This window comes from Epargyreus clarus, unplaced genomic scaffold (assembly GCF_041222505.1).
Source record: "Epargyreus clarus isolate Ecla_fem2 unplaced genomic scaffold, WU_Ecla_fem_2.2 ptg000006l, whole genome shotgun sequence".
Taxonomy (NCBI): domain Eukaryota; kingdom Metazoa; phylum Arthropoda; class Insecta; order Lepidoptera; family Hesperiidae; genus Epargyreus; species Epargyreus clarus.
Genome location: NW_027332214.1, coordinates 721,232 through 738,698, shown reverse-complemented (window position 1 = coordinate 738,698; position 17,467 = coordinate 721,232). Strand labels below are relative to the sequence as shown.

The following is a 17,467-nucleotide window of genomic DNA, read 5'->3' as shown; positions in this document are numbered from 1 at the left end:
CTTTGAAATCGAAAAAAAACAACAAGCTAATTATTTTATTGTATAATGATTTCAGCGAGATACAAAGCCATTCGTAGAAATGTACGTATTATTCACTCTGGGGTATTTTGCATTCTTATCAGGCAAACGCCATTAGTACGGTAATAACCGTAACAACCATAGACACGTGACTCGCTTTTTATTTATGTGTGCTGAAGTTTGCGCAATAAAAACAAAGGTAACGTTGATATTCAGTAAAATTTTGAAGATACGCTAATCCCGTACACTATTTGGCACTATTGCACTAATGCATAACATAGATTTCTCATGATTCGACGGCACAACTAATTAGATGACAAACTGTAATGACACCTGCTGGAATATAAATCGGTGTCAATCTCTATCGCAGGAGAATCACCAAAACACTGTTCAAATTGCAAAACGCACTTAAAACACGATTTTCACTAATTATAACAACTGTTCTCCGAATATCGAGTACGTTGTTGGACGAAAGTTTATAAGTCGACTGAACGCTCACGGGCTGGCACCAGCACAACTATACGACACGCTTTGTGTTTAGCACAATCAGTGTCATGGCGGTGGCGTCACGGACGATCCACCTCGCTACAGCTGTTTGCTTACGATTACCGCTAGTTATTGCCGGTTATGTAATTTTACAAGGATAACGAAGTAAACAATGATCAATAGAGATAACAAATCGATTAATAGGTAATTAATAATTATGAAGAATTATTAAAGCTTATTTGGGAAAGAGTTCCCATAGTTATGCGGAGTTACCGCCACGACGCTTCATAAGGCAGACATACAAGTCGTTGGAACTTACTCCTCAGGGGAAACAAAAGCTTCTGTAACCGAACTCAGGAAAGACTTTAATTCTATGTTGAATTGATCGCGGATGACCATGATGATGTCGAATTGTACTTGTTTCAATTGAATTTTGAATTTGTATGTTATATATCGGTGTAGCGCTGATAAGTTTTGAAGAAGAGGGCGTGGGAACATAAATTCAAATAACTAATATGTCATTATCTTCATTCAGGTCAGGCAGAACTAACTTTCTATTTGAATGTAATTGCTGGTATCTTTGGACGCAAAAATACACTAACATAAGGAGGTGGGCTACATGTCATTTTGATGCTAGCATCATATTAAATCAGGGGTGGAAACGCATTTGCGACTGACCTCGGTTGAGACTCGTATCTTATCTGGGTTTGATTACAGATGTCCCTGGGCGACAGTAGCGACTTCCCATCTGGTGGACTGCATGCTCGTTAGCTACCTCTTTATTATAAAAAGTAATGTAAAATATAACACATACAATTTTTAAAAACAATTAAATATAAATTACATTAAAATGTTGAAATCGTCTAGATGTGGTCTAGATTCAATGAAGTTGCTACGTTTGATTTCTAAGAATATAATTTTGTCCAAAGCAAAATGTTCCCAATTACAATTATCTACCTATGTTTCTTCTACAAAGTAGTAGGTCGACGAGCAAAACTCACTTTTAATTACTAATCTATGCTTTTAATCATTAAACCAGATTGTAGAGTTCATAAGGTAGTCTATCTTATGATATCTACAATTAGTGCTACCAGCATTAAATATCTCTTATTTGCTGTTATCTTTAATCTTATTTGTTCTTATTTTAGTATTTCATAATACATTTTTCAAAATGGTGTTTTTAAACACTTTAGATGGGGGATCCATACTACGCCAAATTGTCATGAATTCACTCAAAATAAGAGTCTTCTACAAACGTAATTTGTGTAAAATGTATTTAAGAAAATGAATTCCTAACACATGATATAACCTTCTAAAATAAACTCAGGTACTTCGCTGAGAGTATTACAGGAATTGTGTTTATTCAGCGCTTATTATCAGTTTACACGGAGAGATAGCGCGGCAGATGTTTTGTCTCACAACTAAACTCTATGAAGGTTGACAAAGGTTGAAATGAGACAAGACTCTCTATGTTGAGTATATTACGAGTATATCCCATATTTTAATACTAATAAAGATTTTTGTTAAAACTTGTCAGTGAACAAACATTTTATATTCAGCAAAAAAGCGTAGTATGCCAAGGGCCGAGGACGCGGCTCGCCCCGTTTTTCGTGTTATATATAACTACAATTCGTCTAAAAAGGAAACCTTTGAAACTCAAGTTACACCCCAGGCGGCACGTGAAGAGAGCGAATTTTTAAATAAGAGTTTTATTTAAAATTTCCCTCTCTTAACATTAAGTAATAAGATATTTTAGCCGAATTCGACTCCCGCCCATGGTAACGAAACACAAAGATAAATAAATAAACTACGCTTTCCTACAACGTGAGTACCATGGACATATTAACAAAAACTAATACACATACATCCAGATCCAGAACAGATATCTAACTTCATCATTAAGATATCTGTCTAATCAGAGACGGAATCCGAAACCTACGCTACGATGATCAAATATTTTACATAAACTGAAAATAATGGAATTTGTACTTCTAATAAACAGCGTACGATCAAGATAATAAGATAAGGTCCGTATCATGCGGTTCACAGGTCTGTCGGCTTACATGAGATATAAGTATTTGTGACAGATATTGGACAGCTACGAATTCTTTGATGATACACGCTGATATTATATCTTTAACTTAAGTAGAGATTCTATTCTACTAAATCCACAGTTTTACACAATATTAATATCATGATCAACCTATCAAATACTTCCAATGCTAGTCATGGGTCTCCTCAGAATGAAAAGTTTTAAGTCTTCACGTCTGGTGTAAATTAATTAACCCTTAGCCGAGAATAACGGCAAAAGCTTTTCGATTCCGAGCCCCGAGTCCCCGACCTTAAGCGCAACCTCCTCACATGTTTCTGCTGCTACACAATAATACATTTTATACTTTAAATATTAATGATATGGTTTTACTTTGGTCAAATGCGGCCAGACTATTAATAGTCATAACGCAAGTATATTTAGATGACTATGACCTATAAAAGGGTTGCCCTTGGTATTTAAATACAGGTTTGGGATTAAAAGGGCGTCCTCCACGACACGAGTCATGTACCTGAAGGTTTAACGGAAAATGCATGTTTCAATACATAATTTAGGTACGACTTTTATAGGTCACCGTGGGGTTAGGCAGTATTAATATTTTAATACTTATTAGGTGTAGCTACAAAAGAAAAGCGACATCAATTATTCACGTACGCCTTAAAAATATACAATTAATTACAAATTAACGTTTTTTTTATTTAACATCCACACGAAATCATTCTTTCAGAGAGTAGAGTTTAATTAGTTCATTTTAACAAAGTTTTAATACCAATACTAAATGTAGGATAGGTTTTATAGTATAAATGTATGTTTGTTTAATTAACTGCAGGCGTTATTTAATTTTGCAATATTAATATACACAGTCAAGTATTTCTAATAGCCAAACAAGACAGCACTGTTTAAACAAGAGACCAATGACATTTTATACTAGACATGTTATACGCCCACTAACTTGAGAGAAAACTTGAGCGAAACTGCTTTGATAGCACACATGCACGTTTTTTATTTTACTTACCTTTAACTACATAGACAAATGGTCTATAAGGGACAGAGCTATTAGAACAATGTGATAAAAAAAGACAACTAGTGTTTGACCTTGCGTTTCAAGTGTACGCAAACGTAAATATTGACCATGGAATATAGTGACCAATGATTACTTCAGTCAAAACGGGACATCGATTTTTTTTATGTCAAATACTTTTTACTTGAAAAAATATAGTTAAAAATAATAAAAAACACACTTTTATGATAAAATTAACTAAAAAGTAGAAAATAATTTTCAATATAGGTATCATTTAAGGAACAGTAAATAGTATAATTGTGCAAAAAATGTGGGGCGCTTTATGAAAACTGATAAATGGAGCACCCCATGTTTTTTTTCACAATTATACTATTTACTGTTACTTAATTGACAATGGTAACGGTTCATTTCGGAGACAACGGCACGAAGCATCGAAAAAAGGGACTGTCCCGGTGTCCTAAAAACGGGACGTATGGTGGCTTTCCCATTGATCCGCATGCTTGTCAAAGACAAAGAAATAATGGAACAGAAGGTAAAAAATGTCCAAAACTGTCGATAATAGTTTTAGTATGTCGTTTACGTAGAAATGTTATAGTACAGTTTAACTAAATAAATTATTATTATATAAAAATATAATTTGAAAGAATGTATCTATACAGATGTATCGACTGGTTTAAGATATACGATTTAAAAATTGTTTATATTTATTATCATAGATTAGTAAATATTACTCACTCCTAACAAGAAAATGTACCCAGTTTTGAGAATTGAAATAGTTGCGTAAAAAAGTTTTGCCACGTCTCCGTGCTAAAATGTCTCTAAAATATTTGAAATAATTATTTATTTATTATGTAAATTACGCAGTATTAGTTATTTATTCGTAAATTTTCTCTAAAAATGTTTTTATTTGTCAAGAATTCAAAAAAAGAACTTACTAATAAGCCGTTTGTGGCTTATTTCAATTTCAAGGCGGCGAAGTATCTTTACTAATCTATGTTTATTATTATCAGTTTTATTTTACACACGACCATTAATTGCAAAGTTGTGTAAATTTTATAAATGTACTAGCTGTCCCAGCAAACATTGTGTTGCCATATAAATAAAAAAAATGTTAAGGGTGAACAACCCTTATCACTTAAGAGATATGAAAAATAGATAGTAGCCAATTCTCAGACTTACTGAATATGCATATAAATTTTGGTGAAAATCAGTAAAGCCGTTTCGCAGGAGTAGGTAAAGTAACTAACATTGTGACATGAGAATTTTATATATAAGATTCTAATTTTACCGTGGTCTTTTTGAGGATTAATTTCTGGATACAAAGATTGTTTATTAAATTATGTTTAGGTTAAGGAAGAAATACGACCTTAATGATTGAAATATTTATTCAATTAAAGAAATTTTAAAATACCGTATACTATCCTATATAAATTTTATGGTAATATTTTTTATTATTTACCACAGGTATCGAAGGAAATTTAGAGATTAGGATACAGAATTTCCCATATATCGATTTTATTTTATTAAAATAAACTATAAAAAGTTATATTTTGACTAAAAACACACTAATATAAAAATTAAGCAGTGGGATTTTAAACTATAACATACGACATATGAACATCGTCAGATTCAATAAAATGTCACTTCTGTTCTGTTGATCTATGACCATGCATTTTGCGTCTTTATCACTTTCATTCACAAAAACATACTTTGTCTCTTTCTGGTTACTCACGTAATCATGGCGGATCGAACACGAAAAATAAACAAAATTTAATAATTTCTCTTCATTTACGTGTGATAGGTGATTCCATGAAGTTTGTTTCTTTTTCGAGCATAATTTTTGCATTTACGCATTGCACAAGAAGGCATTTTGAGGCTTAAAATTCAAAATAATGACGTTTAACGTGTTCAGTGACATTCGTGTGTATTACTACGCCGCGCGAGAGCGACTGGAGTCGTTTCAACTCGTTTTACACCACTTGACGTATTTTGTATTCTTCAAGTTTTGCTCGCTTGTGGCGTATCTTCAGGTTATAGATCAATGCAAGAGACTAATTAATTGAGTCTTCGCTGTTCGATATTAATGACATCTTTGTTAGTGGTGTCAGTTAACACATAACAGTGCCGTTTGTGTAACCCAATCATTGGACCACTTATAATCCATAGAATTTTATGACACTTATATCTTTAAAACCGTACATAATAAACTTATTTCCCTAACAGTTTTAATAGGTTCTTAAAACTTCCTTTTATCATCTGCTACGATCTGCTATCAGTTTAATTAAACGAGAGAATAGGAAACCCATAAAACGATTATGAATTTGTTCAACTACTTAAACAGTTTCTAATGTTTTTTCTATTTCCGTTCAGTTTCCAAACCTATCTACTTAACCCTGTGTTCATAAATTGTCATAAGGGGTCGTTCAAGTATTACGTAACGCAATTTGGGGGGGAGGGGGGGTCTTGTAAATCGTTACGATGCGTTACAGGGGCGGGGGGGGGGGGGGCTCTTCCGTAATACACGTTACGTAACATTTTTTTTAATAAAAAAATAGGGAATTAAAACTCCTAAATTGGCAACCCTTTTAATTTACGTTTTACGGGAATTCCCTTGAATGAGTGGGTTCAGCCGACTTAGTTCGGCTTTTTCGGAGTTGATGTTTTATTAGTTTTTACTCTTATTCGGATTAAAAATCTCTTGTTTTATTTCTTAGTATTATAAAGGTAATATGTAAGTAAAAGTATCCCAAAGATAAAAACTATAACATAACTTTTTAGCAAGTTTAGGGTAAAAATTGACACTTGAGTGTTACGTAACGTTAGGGGGGGGGGGGGTATAGAAAAACGTTACGGTGCGTTACAAGGGGGGGAGGGGGGGTCAAAAATCTTCAAAAATTGCGTTACGTAATACTTGAACGGCCCCTAAACTAAGTACAATATTTATCATCAATCCCATTTGGTTTTGTTTTATAGTCTCGCTCGTAGTTTTGATATTGGTTCGTCGTACCGTAATTTTGTTTACGAATAGACCATCATAACAGTCACTCACATCGACGGCAGTCAGCTGATGTGAGCGATCGATCGGGCCGAGGGGTTATGGGGGAGCGACCGGACGAGGCGTCTAGCGACATAGTGGTTAGCTGTTTGAGAAAAACATTGGTTCTTCGGTTCAGATCTTATATACGATTTTCCAAATACAGGGGTACTGATTAACTAAGTAACTTATGGATTAATAGTCATTTAAAATTAAAAGTGCCAAATAAAAATCAAAGAAAATAACGTCGAAGTTAAAAAATACAGAATATTTATATATGTTACAAATAAAACCTATAAGGATATGATATTGACATACGTAGTTAGATACTACCTTATTAATAAAATTGTGATTCTTAGAAGGTAAACAAAAGGTGCTTACACACTGATTCCAAAATATCTATGTAAAATGTTTATAAAGATATTTTTCAGAAAAGCCGCTGCGTATATTTCCTGTGCGGCTTTAATAGGCATTAATAAAATTGGTACTAAACCTAGAACTAAGAGACAAAACAATAAAAACACTGCGGCAGACGTACAATCAGCAAACACGTATTACGGTGACAGACTAACCTATACGTTTGCTGAGGTGCGGCGTGACCCTGCCCGGTTCCTCCTCCTCCTCCACGTCAACATCGAAGGAGAACGGGAAGCTCTTCGTGGAGCCCACGAACCCGGCCGCCATAACAACGAGGCTTAGAACGCTTTAGCGATACATCCGCCCGGTGAGACTAGCGGCACGGCCGATACTGAATGAATACTGAGGCACTGAGCTAACTCGCTGGAAGGACACACTGACTCAGCGATTCACGATTCATTTGAACGCGCTCGTCCGCTCGTGTTGCGGAGCTCGGGATAACAGGATTTGTATATCTATGTGTCACCCACTAACACAATAATTTGTGATAATATTAGATCCCCTCAGATAGATTACAGTTGACACCTATGTAATTCTGGCCTATCGCAATATTTCGTGTCATGTTTTCAACCACATATTGTGTTTACCACATTTATCACGAAATTTGAAGGTCTGTTTTATCATTCATTATTTATTACTAGATTGTGGTACCTCGAATTTATTAAACATCTGAAATGCTTAAAATTTAGTGCTTAGCACTAGACTACTAAGTATATAAGTCTACATCTCTACGTCTATAGAAGCTGAAGTCTGAAGTCTATGTTACAACACAGTTGAACTACATGCTCGTCTGCTTCAGTTCCCTAATAATCAATCAATCAATCATAGTAATATGATTTTAGACTAAGGATACTTTGAGTGAATTTCGCCGTGACCACGAGTCATGTAAGGCGCTTTACACACGTGATCACGCAGCCACCTTCATACATGCACATCTGCATGCATGCATGCAGCACATGCAATTTGATGCAAACTCCTAACTGGGTCGAAATACCTACTTGCAACAAAGAAATTAATTTATTTTTATCATAAATAAACGCTAACTAGCAAAACTTGATTGGTTAACTTTATCAAGTTTATTAAATTTAGCCAGGGATGTCAGATGAACATCTAAATCGATTCATTATCCTTTATGTATCATATTTTATTAAAAAATGTAATCAGCGATAACTTAAAAATCGCAAAATGTATTAATTAATATCAAATTGTAAAAATATTTAAAATTATCAACGCCATCTGTTAAGGAATTGCCTGCATTTGATGACAAAGGAATGTAGATTGTAGAGCCATCTATTATTTTGAACTGATACAAAATCATTACCACCATCTGCCGGTGAAAAGTAAATACTGGACATGTATTGTTTTAAGCGCCATCTAGTACATCAAGTGACAAGTGTGGAGACTGAAGTTTAATATTGCTGAAAATTTCAATTTTACAGTATCCTTGTATAAAGTCAGCATTGCGACCAATAAATTTTCAATTATCAATGAAGTTCAGGTAAGATTGGAATGTTTTTTTTTAAAGTATAATATAGAAGTAGCAGACGAGCATGCAGTCCACCTGATGGTAAGTGGCTACTGCCGCCCATAGAAATCTGTAATCAATCCCAAATAGGATTAGATATTCCTACCTGAGGTTGGTCATAGATGCGCCGTTACCCCTGAGGTTTAAGCTGGAACGCCTCGGAAAAGTCTGTCTCCCTTACCACACCTTTCAAACTGGAACACAGCAGCGCCTAACACTGCTGTTATTGCAATTAGGTAGAAATAGGTGTGGCAGTGGTACCACCGGAGTCCAACCCCAAAGGGTTCTACCACCTTCAATGTTAGTTAGTTTGCAATCAAATATTCATCTTCATGCTAAACAGATGAAGCCAATAGTATATAATGTGAATAAAGGATATAAGGCTCACCTTATGCTAGATGCAAGAGAAGGTACATAAACTATTTATTTTTCAGGCCACAAAAGGCTTCATCAACTCATGTTTGGTTGATGTACCAGAATATAACGGTATCGAAAAATTTACTCATAATTAAAGGAAAAAATCTTGAAAGTAAGACACTCAGGGCTGATTTCACCAATGTTGCATAAATCTTATTCCCAGAATAAGTCGTTAGTTAGTCTCTTTATTTTTGGCTATAAAAAATTTATACTACCTGTTATTTCACAATATAATTGTGTAACTTATAAGTGCAGAGATTTATATAATAAAAACAACATTTTGAATAAACAATATTGATGTTCCAGTGTTTGTATTTATTAAATTAACTATGTCTATGGGTACATGACTACTTCATTCACTTCTTGGCCTGTACGGGCTGCTCATCTATGGGGTCCAGCTTGGGCTCATCAAACTTGAAGCTGGGGAATGAAGTCATGTCTGTGCCGGCACCACCGCCATACATCTTTTCCAATTTCTCAAGCTCAGCTTTCAGCTCCTTCTCGATAGATGGGCTGGGGTCTACAAGTTTGCCTCCTCTGGAATAATTAAGGACATTGAATCAGTACCAGATCATTATAAACATAACTTATAATAATCAAAAGAAATGTCTGTTCATGTCAATGGGGTAGATTCTTCAGTGACAGTTTTTACTGCTTAGTAAGAGTACAGTATAATCTGCATACACACATGACACAGAAAAGATTGCAGATTCCAATATATAAAGAAGTCTTATTTGGAATACTAATAATATGTATGAAAACAAACTAAATTACAACAAAAGAAATAGTTTTTTTTGAGAAATTAAGCTTTCTGTCCAGCTTATTATCATTATGCTAACCCAAAGATTTCAGATACCAGCAAACTAGTGCGTAACTGAGAATAGAGATTCACGAAACCAATAGTTCGCCAAGCATTTTAGACAATCAGAAGCACTATAATTATATATTAGCAGATATCAAGATACAAATTTATTTGAATCTAGTTGAAATAGCACAGAACATACGCGCTCTTCTGCTTGTATTCTCTGATTTTATCGAGGAACAGTTGCTGGATGGGGTCGGAGGCCTTCTGCGCGGCAGCTAGGTTCCTTGTGACGATGACGGAGGCGCGGGCCGCCCGCAGGCTGCCGAACAGCGAGGAAGTGAGCATCTGAAAAAGACAACCTTAACCTTACATACCAGTTACATAACTGCATATAAAAATAGACGTAAAAATATCACATAACATTAAATAGTTATTTCGGTAACACAGAACTATTTGATTATAACTGAAATATTAAATATATAGCTAAATACACTGAAACAGTACCTTTTTATTTTTTCGAATCAATCGAAAATTTGACAGACAGCTCAACTCGATATATGACGGACAGATATAAAATTTGCTAATGATATGATTGTTACGGTCTTATGGTCCAGATAATAAAAACCATTAAATTACACTAAAAATTATTGAAATGATGAAGTGAATTTTAATAATACCGATTATTTTGTGATTTAGAAATTTAATAGAATATCTTGTTAATTTCTATACCTATTAGAAATTCTTAGATAATGGCTAGCATTAAATAAAAGTTTATACTTAGTGAGTATTAAAAAAGTTGGTGCTTCCGTTTTCTAACCTATGGTTTATGAATTCCCGCCATTTTTTCTGCGCGCGTGGGTTACAATTGCATTTAACAAATTAAAAGTTGTAATTTCTGTTTCAGTTATCCCACAGAAAACATGGAAATCAATGACATTAATAAAGTTGCTAGTAGAAAAAGAATAAATGCAGAAGCCGAAAAACTGCGTGAGAAAGTTTCTCGTGAAACTGCTAAAATAATAAAGTTGAAGGTAAGTGAAAAATATACACTTACGTAATTTAAAAAGATTACTTTCATTACATTCGTGCGTAGCAACGAAAGGTCTTCAATAACTAATACATCCTCATTTTTTTTCGGATGTAGATTTCATTTGTATTATTAATATTAAAAACATAGATTAGTAAAGATACTTCGCCGCCTTGAAATTGAATGAAGCCGCAAATGGCTTATTATAGTAAGTTCTTTTTTTGAATTCTTGACAAATAAAAACATTTTTAGAGAAAATTTACGAATAAATAACTAATACTGCGTAATTTACATGATAAATAAACAATTTATAATAATAATTTAAAATATTTTAGGGACATTTTAGCACGGAGACGTGGCAAAACTTTTTTACGCAACTATTTCAATTCTCAAAACGGGGTACATTTTCTTGTTAGGAGTGAGTAATCTTTACTAATCTATGATTAAAAATGAACAATGGCAAGATTGGCAAGGTTATAGTTAAATTATGTAAAAAAAGTCATTCAATAAAAATATTCGAAATTAATTTGAGAAATGATATTGGTTGCAGGTAGCTCAAGACACCGCATACTGGGACCTAAAGGAAAAGCTGCAACAAGTTGAAGCCAACCATGAGAAGTTGCAGCAGAACATGGTAGAGGTGCAAATGCAGCACGAGGCCATCTCGGGCCAGTATCAGGAGGAGTTGCGGCTCCGCCCTGATACATTAAATAAGTATGATAGACAATTTTATCTTCTAATTAATTATTTGTGGCGGTGATCACTTAAAGGTCAACTGCTGCTTAAACATCGATTCTTAATTTAGTATACGTACACAAAGTACATTTTTACTGATTCGGGCTATATTATAATTTGAACAGGCTGAGTAGCACACGCGCCATCTGTGACGTCCTGGAGGACTACAGCGAGCGACTGAAAGACACATTGTCGCGATGCAAAGCAGACCAAACGGCGCTATGTGAGGCTTACCAGCGCTCCGGGCAGCTTGTGAGAGAAATCAAAGCTAAGCAGGTTGAATCAGGGGAGAAAAGTCAGTCCCTCATTGAAGGACTGGAGGAAAAGGGTAAGAATAATAACAATGTCTTAGAAGAAACAAAACAATAACTATTTGTCTAAGTAAACGTATGAATACCTCATCAAAGTTACCTTGTTATCCAATAAGAAATATTATATAAAAATCCTAAGGAAGTTAATTACTAAGTGTGTAGTAAGATACAGAATAATATTCATCAACAGAAGTTAAACAGGCAGTAAGGTTTTTAATATACCCCTATTTTAATAAGATGGTAATGTTTCTAGTAAAGCTCATGAGTGGCCATCAGAACCAGTTGCTACAGTTCTTCACGGCTGCGAAACAACAAGCTGACGCCGAGATCGCCGATTTACGAAACAAATTAACATCGATGACCGCGCATAAAGAAGAACTCACTGCTGTGCAGAATGAGCTTAACAGGAAACTTGATCAATGCAAGTTTGACATCGAAAAGGTAATCTTGATAATAAGGGTTTATTGTATGCACACTCCGATATTTTAAATGAAATATTCATTTTAGAAAGAGGAAATAAATGCGAATCTGCGTGCTGAGATGAAAAAGTTAATGCAAGAATTTAATAACCAAGCCTCCGAGGCCCGTGCCGTACTTGCAAAGCAGGATAAAGAGTAAGTACTATATTATAATGCAACGAAATAAAGTTTAGTATCTTGGCTTGTGTCAAGTTAATTTTATTTCTGTTGAATAATAGAATAAAAGATAGAAATGAAGAAAACGAATCCTTGAAAAGAGCTTTGAGCAATCAGGAGCAGTTTACAAAGACCATTTGTGAACAAAACAATACGCTTCAGGAAAAGATCGCGGTTCTAGAAGATGAGCAAAGTGCTTTAGTAAAAGTTAACGGCGAACTCAAGTTACAGGCTGAGGTAAATGAATAAATCAGTACATTGTTATAAGTTTCGATGAATATAAGTAACTATTTTTATTATTTTTTATTATTTTAGGAATCTTCCGGTTTGAACAGAAACCTACAAAACAATATTACGATTTTAAACGATGAGAAGCGAAATCTACTGCAGGAAATACAGGGCACAAAAGAGGTGATTTCATTACAACAATTTCATTTATTTCGTAAATAAATCAGTATACTTTACATTTTTAAATGATTTCTTTCTTTTGCCAACAAATTGTTTTATCAGGTCCTAAACAAACTCGAACTAGAGATAGAGAATATGAAAAAGAATCATTCTATGCTGGAAACAGAAAAGGCTGATCTTCGTATTGAGCTTAATAAAGCCATAGAAGAATCTACTAATAAGGGTGTAGAAATCGAGAAGCTGACAGGTTTAAAAGTTTCGTTGGAGGAGAAACTTGCTGAAATAGAAGCTAATTTCCAAACGCAGAGGTAAATATATTTTATGTGTATTTACTTCAATAAACTATTGTAATGTAGTGTAAATTTATTTCACAACTTTCCTCTAAATATTTTTAAGGAATATTTTCGATGAAAAGATCAAAGAATTGGACAGTTTGATAGAAACGAAAGTGAAGGAGATAGATTCTAAAGCTTCTACTATCAACCAGCTGATGTCTGAACTAAAGGCCAGCACAGATATACGGTCCAAACTAGAGCTCGCACTGCAGAAGATGTCGAAGGAATTTGAAATAGAACGAGATGGAGTCCGGGAGAAGGAAAAGAAAATGACTAATACGATTGGACAGCTGGAAAATGTAGTCAGGGTTAGTACTATAATTAGTATTATTTATGGATTAATAAGATATTCTAGAGTATACACAAATATTTTATTAAACTTTAATTTCTTACAGAATAAGGATGATGAACTTTCCAAACAAATGTCTATTATTCTGGAAATGAGAAATGAAAAGGTATTGAATTTACTCCTTTAATCGAACTCGACTATAAGCCTGGCACAAATTTAAAGTTGTTATTTCAAGTAACTGATGTTACATCTATCTGTCATATAGGAGCGTCTCCAGGAGAAGATCCAGAGCATGCAGAACACGATCGACAACATCCAGAAGGAGCTGACGCGGCCGCCCCCGCAGGCTGACCCGGACACCCGCCAGCAACCAGAACAAGACGATAATGCTGTTATGCTCACACCCTCACACAAAGTCAATAACCTCAAACCTATTTATTTATAAGACCCTAATGTTCTTAATATAATATCCCCCAACCAAACTTAGATTGCTGTAATAATTGGAAGACCTATTTAGTACATTAAAAATTCTACAAATCGTTTTCTTCGATCAATAAATCGTACTCATTGTTGCTTAAAGTTGCTCCAGATCGGGTCCATCTATTGTGTGAAATTAGGTGCTCTATAACGAGTTCAATTCTGCTGTTCAGTAATTTCAGTCAGCTGAATTTTTATTGTTTTTTTGCAACGCTTATTGCTTAGCTTTTTTCCATTTTGTATTTTTTGTTCAATTACAGCAAACACATTTAATGCAGCCTGCGTCCCCTATACTTTCGGGTGTGACGGAATTCGTCAAGCCACGCGCGCAGGAGCCCAAGCTCGACAATATGCTGTACAATTTGTTTAGCGACAGCAGTATGGACGGCGATTCTTTGGACGTAAGTGAATCATGGGCTACAGTTTGCTATCCTAGATTTTGTAAACTTGTGGCAATTTTGTCGTTCATATTTATGGTGCGTGTTGCAGTCGTCGGAGGTAACCCGCCGCTTCAATGCATTGGCGCGCGGCGAACGCCTGACTCCGGTGCCATTGGCCGCGCTCAGGCGCCGCTGTGAATCTGATAAGGAAGTTAGTTCATGTTGATGCTAAGATCATAGTTATTGTTATCACGCATTGTTTTTACAATAAATTATTTTATATCACGGCGTGCGTAAATTGACGTTTTACGCACGCTTCGCGTGCGCAAAACCCCAATTTCCGACCCCGTAATATAAAATTTTATACAACACGCGGACGAAAAATGTTTTTCTGACTCGTGTGATTGCAGTCCTCGCCTGCGGCTCGGCCTGCAAACTCACACTTGTCAGAAAAAAATTTTTCGTCCTCGTATTGTAATGTACTATTTATTTCAGTCACGCAAATCCTTGTCCAAGGTGAAGAATGATTTGAAAAACAAAGAACGTACCTTCTTCAAAAATAAACGCCTCGACAATAATACAAAGAGAGCGAAGTAATATTAATTCAAATTCATTTCTCATTTTTTCAATTTAAACAGTGGCAGTATATTGATAAAAAAATATTAGTAAAACTTATAAAATTAAATGTTAGAATTAAGCGTTAAGTTTGTTAATTTTATATGATTTAAATAAAAACAAATAAAATTATCTTTTCTTGTAATATTTCATTTGTTTTATGGTTTGTATTTGATCCACAAGCTACCACCCAAAAATAGCTTTTTCAAATCTATATAATATTCTAATAAAATAATGACATGGAAATATTTTAAGTATTTAATTTCAATAGTACATAAGTATATTGATAGGATTTTCTTGCAGTTAAACAGGTGTTATCGGCTCTAAACCTACATAACTATAATTTTATATTGAAAAAAGAAAACAATTTTAGATAAAGCCATAGAGTATTATTATAAACATGTTATAACTAAAGCATAAAATAAAGAAAGACAAACATACAAGATACGCGCGAAAAACATAATCCTTCCTTGGCAGTCTGGTAAAAATTGGCGCCTCTGCTTACTACATTTTGGTCGCGACTCGAGAAAATGTTCCTATATAGGTTACTATACTCTGTCAACCCTCAGTGTCAACCACACGTCTGACGTCTTTGTCAAATGTCAAATTCGTGCTTGACGTTGATTTGCCGACTTGCATGTTTGTTTGGTTACAAAACTGAATGATTAAAATACTAAAAATAAACTACGAGGGGAAATGATCACTGCAACCACAACATAGATAGCACAGCTGGTAGAAGTAGGGTAGCACCATGGAGCGGGGTAAAATGTCTTCGAGTGGCCGCGGTGGGAAGAGCAAAGCGCCACAGCATCCTCAGGACATATTTGCTCTGGGTAGCAAGTCCACTGTGGTGGTGTCCAGAGATTCTGAAAAGAGGAACATTCATAAACCTTCAACGAGTGGTATGTATATAAGAATCCCCATATTATATATGTAGTTATAATAAGATCATCAGTGATCAGTGACTAGATTTAGACCCATTACTTATTGTTAATGTATATTGTTATAAGAAAAAAATATTGAAATTGCTTCACATTTGTATTTTTGACCATCAGGACTATTTTTTATTTTTGTATGTTATACTGATTAGAAACCAACTGTTACAGGTGTGGAACGTAAGCGGGATACAGCAGGATTTGGGTCCCAGCCACCGAGCAAGAGAGCTAGGATCGGCTCACCAGCTGAGTCTGTGGCTGGGACGTCTCTGGAGGTGGACCCAGTCGACCTTGTACCTAACGTCTTGCAAGCACTGGACACACATAATTCTGATAAACTGGTATGTTTAAGGCACCAACTATTAATTAGATGGCATATTGAAATAGATGTCTTAGAAAGCTTTTAAACTTACACATTAAAAACTCATGTTTTTAAAAAATTTTGTTCAGCTGGCAACTCACAATAAGAAATCAAAATTCTAATATTTTTTTACAGTTGGGTCTTTTAACGGGATCTATAAGACTACTGAAGTCACAGCGCTCAAAACCAGATCCAATACTATGCATGAGTATGCTGTATCTGACAAAAATACGTCCAAACATGTTTGCACACGAGACCGTCACACAGTCTCTGTGCACTCTACTGAAGAGAGAGCAGGGAGCGGCATTCAAGAGCAAAGGGAACCCTTTGGTGTTTGTGTTGGCGTGTAACATGCTGTATGCCGGACATAAAGATAGCAGCAACTGGCCTGATACCTTTATTAAGGTAAGTACTTTTGTGGATATGAAAATTATTTGTTCTTTTGCACAACATTTTCTGCTATAGTTGTAAACTCCATCTATACTAATATTATAAAGAGGAAAACTTTGTTTGTTTGTTTGATTGTAATGAATAGGCTCCAAAACTACTGGACCCATTTAAAAAATTCCACGAGTAAAATAGGCTATATTTTATATGAAATATATTTGATAAATAGATTTTGAGCAGTACAAAATTTGCCAGGTCAGCTAGTATTTTATATGGAGTAAACATACCAACACATTTACTGTTACTAAATGTGAAAAAATAGCTTGTGTTAATATAAAATGCCTATTTTTACAGTTTTCTCCATAACAAATTGATTGCCTGTATTGTATAATATCATATAAGAGAGCATCATTATAGTAGTGTAACATATGACATCCAGGTATATATAGAAGATGCGCTGAACGAGCGATGGTGGGTGGACTGCTCGTGGTGCAAGTGCCTGGTGGAGAACATCGTGACGGCGTTCGGCACCAAGCCGCCGCCCGCGCACCTCATACCCGGCGACAGCACGATTGGTGAGACACCACATACATAAACACACACACACCATGTCATGTTTCGTGAAATATGCTACACATGCATTTGCATTTTAATCACTAGGAGTTAGATTAATATTTAAATGCCAGTAATACCTGGTAACTAGGAACACTCACAGACAAATTCTAAGCTTATTATGGTAATGTAAAATTAATATAGTGAATTTAGTTATTGAAGGGCCTTTGTTACAGTACAGTATACT

General features: G+C 34.9%; 4 protein-coding genes across 7 annotated transcripts in view; 2 read left to right on the top strand and 2 right to left on the bottom strand.

Annotated features, from left to right (window-relative positions):
* Positions 1-7,381, bottom strand: part of LOC140742606 (AMP deaminase 2) — a 44,988-nt gene extending 37,607 nt beyond the window's left edge. Inside the window, exon 1 of one of the 4 annotated variants that reach the window (XM_073073528.1) lies at positions 7,182-7,381. In XM_073073528.1, the coding sequence (XP_072929629.1) occupies positions 7,182-7,293 (112 nt within the window). In that variant the 5' untranslated portion in view covers positions 7,294-7,381. Of the gene's footprint in view, positions 1-351; positions 512-7,181 lie in introns of those variants that run through there. The other 3 variants (XM_073073533.1, XM_073073534.1, XM_073073532.1) reach the window with 3 other exon arrangements.
* Positions 7,382-9,246: 1,865 nt separating this feature from the next.
* ATPsynCF6 (ATP synthase, coupling factor 6) lies at positions 9,247-10,398 on the bottom strand. The gene is made up of 3 exons (XM_073073527.1): positions 10,278-10,398; positions 9,973-10,118; positions 9,247-9,505 (listed from the first exon to the last, which is right to left on the bottom strand). Exons 2-3 carry the CDS (start codon positions 10,116-10,118, stop codon positions 9,325-9,327), a joined length of 327 nt encoding a protein of 108 aa, XP_072929628.1. The 5' UTR covers positions 10,278-10,398; the 3' UTR covers positions 9,247-9,324.
* A 185-nt stretch (positions 10,399-10,583) lies between these two features.
* On the top strand, positions 10,584-15,076 carry LOC140742543 (uncharacterized). The gene is made up of 14 exons (XM_073073444.1): positions 10,584-10,804; positions 11,351-11,514; positions 11,661-11,863; positions 12,100-12,287; positions 12,354-12,460; positions 12,544-12,718; positions 12,797-12,892; positions 12,992-13,197; positions 13,286-13,532; positions 13,620-13,679; positions 13,779-13,928; positions 14,173-14,391; positions 14,480-14,581; positions 14,866-15,076. Exons 1-14 carry the CDS (start codon positions 10,694-10,696, stop codon positions 14,965-14,967), a joined length of 2,130 nt encoding a protein of 709 aa, XP_072929545.1. The 5' UTR covers positions 10,584-10,693; the 3' UTR covers positions 14,968-15,076.
* Positions 15,077-15,535: 459 nt separating this feature from the next.
* IntS1 (integrator complex subunit 1) overlaps positions 15,536-17,467 on the top strand; it is a 34,426-nt gene continuing 32,494 nt past the window's right edge. Inside the window, exons 1-4 of the mRNA XM_073073526.1 lie at positions 15,536-15,887; positions 16,092-16,261; positions 16,417-16,686; positions 17,108-17,243. Of these exons, the coding sequence (XP_072929627.1) occupies positions 15,737-15,887; positions 16,092-16,261; positions 16,417-16,686; positions 17,108-17,243 (727 nt within the window). The 5' untranslated portion in view covers positions 15,536-15,736. The remainder of the gene's footprint in view (positions 15,888-16,091; positions 16,262-16,416; positions 16,687-17,107; positions 17,244-17,467) is intronic.

What these genes read in the sequence shown, in the direction of transcription:
- ATPsynCF6 (XM_073073527.1), bottom strand. Translation starts at nt 10,118, where the DNA reads ATGCTCACTTCCTCGCTGTTCGGCAGCCTGCGGGCGGCCCGCGCCTCC. An exon ending in GAATACAAGCAGAAGAGCGC is followed by an intron (nt 9,506 to 9,972) that starts GTATGTTCTGTG and finishes TAATTATTCCAG; the next exon opens with AGGAGGCAAACTTGTAGACC.
- LOC140742543 (XM_073073444.1), top strand. Translation starts at nt 10,694, where the DNA reads ATGGAAATCAATGACATTAATAAAGTTGCTAGTAGAAAAAGAATAAAT. An exon ending in CGCCCTGATACATTAAATAA is followed by an intron (nt 11,515 to 11,660) that starts GTATGATAGACA and finishes TAATTTGAACAG; the next exon opens with GCTGAGTAGCACACGCGCCA. An exon ending in TGCTCACACCCTCACACAAA is followed by an intron (nt 13,929 to 14,172) that starts GTCAATAACCTC and finishes CAGTAATTTCAG; the next exon opens with TCAGCTGAATTTTTATTGTT.